Below are 7,826 nucleotides of genomic sequence, written 5' to 3'. Positions count from 1 at the left end.
AGAGAAGTGCTTCAGTGCTGGCCATGTTGTTGAAGATAGATCTTCAGAAAGCGGCCACTATCAACTCTCCAGGCACAGCCGGGGTCCTGCCGGCTCGAATCCTTCTGCACGGACGTGCCTCAGGGCTGTGCCGGAGCCGGCAAACCGAGAAACAGGTTCGTGCCCCGCTCTGGCCGGGGCAGCTCCGCCTGTAGTCGCCTCTGCGCCAGCCGCGGCCACCCTCCTGCAGCTTCCCGGGTGAGACCTGGGTACATACATGTGCACATATACACATTTACAGGGGGTTCCCAGAGCGACCCTCGCTTGGGGCGGCCGCGAAGGAGAAGCCGCAGGAGGAAGCGGCTCCCCGGACTGCGGGGAAGGGGCGCACCCCCACCTGCAGCTCAGAGGACAGGAAGGAGAGGGAGGCGGAGCGGTTCCCATCCCACCGCCTGTCGCCTTCGGAAAGCAGCCGCGGGTGGGAGCGGGCGGTGGGCGCGGGTGGGAGGGAGCGGCCGCCGCCCCCGCCCGCCCCTCTGCCCGCGGGCTGGGGGGCGGTAGCGCCGTGCCCACCCCACTGCCGCCCGGGATGCGCCGTGGGCGAGCTCGGCTGCCCCGGGGGAAGTTGAAGGCTGGGCCCCCACGGGCCGATCGGCCGGCTGCGAGGGGGCGGGCGGCGCCGGGAGCCCGAGGAGGAGCCCGAGCATCCCGGCTCCGGGGACAGCCGGAGAACGGGCGGCGAGGCTTCATGGGCTGCTCACGCCACCATGGTGCTCGCCCTCAACGGCAGCCACCTCTACGGTAACCTCCGGGCCCTGGTCCTGGAGGAGCCGCGGGCGCTGAGCGGCGGCAGGATGATCGCCGGCTCCTGGCCCCCGCGCAGCCTGGCGAAGCTCGGCCCGTCGCCCCCCCCGACGGCGCTGCCCACGGCGAGCCCCCAACCCGCCAACGACTCCCAGTGCGGGGAGCAGATCCTCAGCTACGGCAGCGCGGAGAAAGTTCTCATCGGGGCCGTGCTCTGCCTCATCACCCTGCTGACCATCGCCGGCAACTGCCTGGTGGTGATCTCCGTCTGCTTCGTGAAGAAGCTGCGGCAGCCCTCCAACTATCTCATCGTCTCGCTGGCCCTGGCCGATCTCTCGGTGGCCCTGGCCGTCATGCCCTTCGTCAGCGTCACCGACCTTATCGGCGGCGAGTGGATCTTCGGGCGCCTCTTCTGCAACGTCTTCATCGCCATGGATGTCATGTGCTGCACGGCCTCCATCATGACCCTCTGTGTGATAAGTATCGACAGGTGAGAGAGCCCGGCGCCCCGAGGCTTGCCCTGGCCTCCCGCCGCTCCGGGGGACCGGCCCCGCGCCGCTGCCTGCAGCCCCGGGCGCCCAGGACGGCCGCCGGCCCCGGCGCGGGGGAGCCGCAGCGAGCGGTCCCACCAGCGGTCTCCTGCCTCCTCCTCCGGGTCCCTCGGAAATGAGCCGTGCTCAGAGCAGGGAGCGAGGCGAGTGCCAGCCCGCAGCCTCTCTGTTCGAAGGAGCCCGCCGGAGCAGGGTGAGCTGCCGCCCGTATGCCAGCCCAGGTGCCTGGTTATCCCTCTGGGTAACTTCTTTGCTGTCGCTCGGGAGCCAAGGTGTCAAAGCAAAACCGGACCTAAGCTGTCAACGTTTACCATGGCTTTATGCAAAGTGATAGGGCATTTTCAGCTGCTTTAAAAATTTGGAACGTATGTCTTTAAACTGCTTTATGGCACAGGTAGATTTGAGCTGATTCTTTTGAAGCTGATGACAGTGCAACCTCACTGGGTTCAGTGGAGTTTTACCAGATCAGAGAAGGTGCAGTAATTCTAGCTTACTAAGGTTTTATTGTTATTCTAGGACAATCCCAGAATAGCTCAATTTAATTTTTGACAAATAATGTTTTGTTTGAAGGAAAAATTGCTTTCAAACGTTTGCTTTTTAAAATTTTTCACCTGCTGTCTTAAAAAATAAGTTATGTTCGTTGACATTTAGCTTCTTCCAAAAGATACAGTCACTGGAGCGACAAGGAGGTGTTTACACCCTGCAGAAGAATATCTTAGGTGTTCAGTTCTGGTGTAAAAACCATACCAAAGAGCCCACATTCAGAGGAAAGCTGACAGATTCCTTTATTTCATGCAGGTTCTATTCTAAAATAAGTTGCAGCCTGTAGCTTCCCTTTTCCACAGCCTAAATTCTATGCCAAGAATTTGAACAGCTAGAAGGTAACTTTTCATTACAACTCCACACAATTGGCTGAAATGGAAAAACTTTGTAACTACATTTTAGAAGTAGTTTACCAACTCTGATATCTAACAGCATCCTTGCTGTTTACTTCAGAAAGTTTTAAGAAAAACTCTGCATTAGATTTCTGTAAAGCAACAGTCTTTCAAAAGAGATTCCTATAGTAAATGGAGGTTGTTTTGTATCAGGGAGCATCACAGTTTGTATTAATTTCAGAACTTTAATTTCTGTACAAGTGTCCTCTTCTCCAGGACTCTTTATTTTGTGACTTCTTTATTGGCCAGCAGTTATCTGAATGCTGCAAAGCATCTCGTAGCAATGAAATCCACATACACTTTGACAATATCAAACCGTTTAATGTTTTTGTTAGTTTTTTTTGGTGTTGTTTTTTTTTTTTTTATTGCTGTAACATTGACATTTGCTTAATTTTAACTTATCTAAGTTAATTTTTTAACTTAATTCCTGTATTGCGAGAGAGTATGAACAGGCTTATCTACGTTCCCAATGCTATTCTCTGCTTTTCTATACTCCTTGTAAGATGGGTGATTTCATTTTTACACTCTCTCCCCAAGAAGTATTTATATTCCTAGTTCTTATGTCCACCTCTCAGCTCTCCATCTCCATTTCTACTAACCTTTTGGAAACAGGTTGACATAATTAAGTTTTCTTAAGGATGTGTGATGATTCACACTGTAGCACTGAGCTTTCACTCTTTTCTATTTCTTAGTTTAACATTTGAGGTCACTGCTGTGTACTGAACAGGGGCCTTGACTGAACTGGTCACACTGGTGACTTCATCTCTTCTTGTCTTCTCTCAGTTCTCCCTCCACTCCCCTCTCCCCCTAAAATAATAACAAGAGATATATCTCTGTATTGAGAAAGAATATAACCTCTTGTAAATGACAGCTTTTCACCAGCTAGTGCTGATTTAAACTGGAATTATTCTCTTGTCTTTGTGTTCTTACTTCTTTCGCTGAATGTTTATTGAACATCATCTCTTCATAATTCATTATACTGTTGTCTACTACCTATTTGAAATTAAAATTCTGTGACTTATGATGCTTAACCTCTGTCACCCAAATCCATTATGTAGTTGAGATAGTAGGTATCATAAATAAAAGGAGACAAGGCAGCAATTCATTAACAAAATGTCTCAACTACTTGGCAATAAAGAATTAAAAAAACTCCATTATTTTTAATCCTATTTAAAAACAATCTTATACTGCTGTAACACTGCTAAGCCAGGCCAAAGATTAGTTTTGGATATTAAGAAATCTTTGAATTGTGCATATGTACAAAATATTCAAACCAGGGAGGCATTATGAAAATCAAATGTGAATGATGAAATGTTGCCAGTTTAACATTGATGGTAATTATGCTGTCATATCAGCAGTTGTTCTTACATGTACTTAGTTAGGAAATCCTTGAATGATTACTGAGGAAAATTTATCTTTGAAAACACATACGTCCAAGTTGAAGTTTTGTTGGTGGTACAGGAGCTGCAGGTCACAATGTATACAGTGCATTAGAGGGACAGATTTTTACAAGGTCCATTTTTCCAAGGCTTTGGTGAAAACGCTTCTGTGTTTTCTGTTATGTAGGAGAAAATTACCGATGATACCTCCCTTACTAGTCTTACTATCTCAGGGCAACTAATACAAATACAGGACCAGGAAATTTCAATCAGAAATTCCAGAAGCAGAGAAAGTGAGTGAAATTCACTACCCTTCAAGCTGGCCACTATCCTCAGGGGCATTTAGATGTACTTAAATCTTGAAGATCCTGAGGCTACGTTGGAGACATTTGTTTAGGAAGAAGGGTTAAGAGAGGAAAAAGAAACATTTTTGAAACATAATTAGGAATTGCACTGTCACCTGGTTCTTTAGGGCACTATAGGAAACCTTTGGTGTGATCCAGTAACATCTTTCCTGGACTAAAAGATGAGGTTATTGCAAGAGGTGCAGAGACAATAAATAATCTGTCTCTTTTAAAATTTTTTAAATCTATAGGCTCTTCCTGAAGCAGATATGAGAATCAGGTTAATAGTTGAAAGAATATTACTACTGAATTAATGTCAACCAAATTGGTTACAAACTGTTAGGCAGGGTTTAGAAAGAGAAATAATACCTTTTATTAAACAAACAAGTAAGTTAGTAAAACAGAGGCTTTGAGGAGCTACCAAGAAGGATAAAATGAGTAAATTGAAAAGGCTTTTTTGTTTGTTTCTCTTGCACAAATATGTGCTGCTCAGCTTATGACACTGAGAGCCTTGAAATGCCAGCAGCTGGCAAACCTATTGCTCACAAAGAGATTTTGCTGCACAGCCCTTAGTGGTGGATGTGTTTTTTAGCTGAGTATATCAGCTTCTGAAAGAAGAATTTTAGCATGGGGTATACAAATGGGCTGGTTTAATTTTGTTGGAAAACCTTGTATTTTTTTCTTAGTTAGACACACCAAGCACCTCTCATACTTTTTAAATTGTTTCTATTCTAAGTTAGGTAAATAAGGGTGCAAAGAAGATGTTAGTGTGCTATGATGGGGATATCTAACTTTGCATGGGGTGCACAAGGAAGCAGCTAGGTTGGAAAGGTCGTTTGATTATCCACGAAGATCTAAATTTGCAGAGATCATGAGAATATGTCCTTGAAGTTACCAAGATTTGGACTATTATGCTTTTTTTCAGATCATATCTTTTGTTTCATGACATAAAATCCTTCACAGATCTTTATCAGAGTGACCTGAGAGGAACATAATTTGTAGGCATCCCTATCATATTTATGCCCCCACTTTGGAAAAGGGCTATCTGCTTACAGGCAGGTCTACCAGAACTAAACCAGAGAAACTAAAAAACAGATAAAACAAGAGAGACAAGAGTATTTCTGCCATTTCAAATTTTGTAATCCAATGGATTTATAATGGATTATAAAAGTAATTTAAGGATTAAACAGCAAGAAAAATTGATACTCAGTCAATGATTACCTTTGTTATTCTTTCCATCCGTGATATGAGTATTAGCTCTGTAGAAAGGTAGGAGATACAGAGACTTTTGCAGGATAATTGAACAGTAGTCTTCTTTAAGAATTTCCTATTAGTGTGTTTGGATATTTTTTTTTTCTCTGTTGCTCTTAAGGCTCCACTTTTTTGGTTCTGAATTAAATAGATTATATCACATCACAGTTCCTTTACATTCTTTACAATTAAGAGTGAGAAAACATTAGGAGTGAATAATGAGGGATGGATACAAACCTTATTTTAGTAGTGAATGAACAAATAAAGGGAATTGATTATATTTGAAGCGGTATTGTTTTCATGCTGATTCATCATGCTGTTCTGACCCAAGATAGCTACAGAAATGCTGTTTTGGAGAGTATCCACAGGATAACTGCATAAGTAGCAATTTTTAATTCAATTTAAAAATAGTTCTTTGGCTTAGAAAGTGATAAAGAAACATAACCACTCAGATACAGTTGAAGAATTATAACACTTTCTCCACACCCACACCAGTAATGAAACACTTTTTTGGGAACTTTTCCAGTCTGTATCTTGGCCAACAATTCACGAGTATTCCAGGCTTCCATTAAATTGATGAGAATTTAGAATTTTTATGCAAATAGAAAAATGCAAAATGTGCCTTTTTGTTGATCCTGAGATTTTTATACAGAAAGATCAGCCCTCTCTCCCTGCCTGTGTTGCCATACTCCAAGTATGAGTACTTATACTTCTTAGAATGTGTCCAAAAGTTCACTGGCTTCTTGAGTCCTCATCCCATGTCTAGAAATTGTGCAGACCTCAAATTTCCTCAAAGGAAGAATTTGGAGCAAAACTTAAATAAAGATTCAAGCGCTTTCAATAGAATCAAGATGTCTAAATTCTACCTACATCCCAAGATGATAATATGACCTGAAGACTGTCAGCAATTTGCTAAATCTAATGGTATCTAGTAGTCCTGTGTGGTTTCTTATTTGGTATGCTGATATTTTCTGCCTCAGTGCCATGGGTGGAAAAGGCAGCAGTCTGTTCTGCCAACCCTGCTCAGATCATTCACAAAATCCATGTAGAATACATATGCAGAAATAGCTATGAAAAAATCCTCTATGTAATACATATTTTACATCTAGAATAAACATAGGCAGCAACCAGTAGTGCCACTCATGAGATTTTGTTATACATATATATATATATATTTACACAGAAATAACTGAGAAATGAGGAAAAACTTAAAAGGGATTGTAGAAAAAGTGTGTGATAAAATTATTGCAGTTAAGGGCTATATTGCAGAAGAAAGTTTTGAGATCAGTATGGCAGCTAATTGCTAACAACAGCCACCCTGACAAGAGCCTTTTTTTCCATTGTTTAGCCTGATAAACAACAGTAGTCTTTCTGAGCCTGTAAATAACTTGTCTAGCTTACGAAAGACACAGACAGAACTGATAAACTGAAGTGAAAAAGAACAGGTTTGGTCTTACTCCTTTCCATGTAGATTTTCTAATGTAGTCTATTTAAAGAATGTTCCTTAACCTGATGTAGTTTCTTTCTTTTGCAGAGAATTTATTGCTGAATGCTTACGCAATCTCCATATCATTATTTATGTTGCAAAAAAGGTACAAAATATATTTTTGGTCTGAATTTCAGAGATGAAGTTCAATTGGAAGTTGGATGCATAAAGTACTATAAGACAGTGCAGTATTTATCTGTCACTGAGAACCCACGCCAAAAGAGTAAATTAATCTGGGCAGTTGTATTGCATTAACACAATCCCATTTCTTTAGGTACCTTTCTGTGACACCCTTGGGTATCTTTTCCTGTGTCACATAGGCAGCCTGAAAGAGGTACACTTACAGAGTAATCAGGTCTTAGCCACAAGTATTGTTTTATTACATCTTTGCAGAGACACTATGCTTCATGAACACACTGCCAGATGCAAAATAAGCAGGTGGGAATTAACAAAAAAAAAAAGATACTTTATGAAACAGATGAACTATTTTGTCAAAACTTGAAGCAGGAAAAAAGTTTTAACATCAAAATGAGTAGGAGTTTTGTCCTTTTACAGAGGAAAGAGGCATAGGATCTGGAGTTTGCTGGGTATGTCTTATGTCTGCACAGTAGATGCTGACCAAATTTGAGAAGCTAAAAGATGTAATAGAAAAGGAATCTGTGGATTGGTTATTCTCTTGCTGTTCTGTACTGGATGCATTTAAGCAATGTTACTGAAAAGGAGTCACAAAGTGTGGAGAAGCAAGATAACCTAGAGGTGGCAGTGGAAAGGAGCCTGCAATTGGTAATTTTTCAAGGTGCATCAATGGGGAGTTATAGTTCAGAGAGTAGCAGGAAATTTGAGATTAAACCTGAATTTACCCACATTTACCTGAATGCCTTTTCTTGAAACTGGATGTTGTATTTCCCCCCCAACATTTGAAACTATCTTCTGTTTGCTCCTACCAGGGTTTAACACTGGATGAGTTTTCAGAAGTGATTTTGGGGTCTCTAATTCTTGGGGGTTCACCCAGACATTTCAAAGGAGCCTGATAAGTCAGAGGTAAGGGGACATTAATTTGCATTTTTGCCAAGCAGGGCACTCTAGAGACATTTAAA

General features: G+C 42.8%; 1 protein-coding gene across 3 annotated transcripts in view; it reads left to right on the top strand.

Moving 5' to 3' along the window:
• The first annotated feature begins 494 nt into the window (after positions 1 to 494).
• The window catches only part of HTR7 (5-hydroxytryptamine receptor 7), a 34,528-nt gene continuing 27,196 nt past the window's right edge, over positions 495 to 7,826 (top strand). For all 3 annotated transcript variants that reach the window (XM_015633185.3, XM_015633188.3, XM_015633187.3), the window contains exon 1: positions 495 to 1,273. In XM_015633185.3, coding sequence (XP_015488671.1) covers positions 747 to 1,273 — 527 coding nt within the window. In that variant the 5' untranslated portion in view covers positions 495 to 746. The remainder of the gene's footprint in view (positions 1,274 to 7,826) is intronic.

Source organism: Parus major, chromosome 6 (genome assembly GCF_001522545.3).
Source record: "Parus major isolate Abel chromosome 6, Parus_major1.1, whole genome shotgun sequence".
Taxonomy (NCBI): domain Eukaryota; kingdom Metazoa; phylum Chordata; class Aves; order Passeriformes; family Paridae; genus Parus; species Parus major.
The sequence above is the reverse complement of the archived record's forward strand: the minus strand, read 5'-3'. Positions and strand labels throughout refer to the sequence as shown.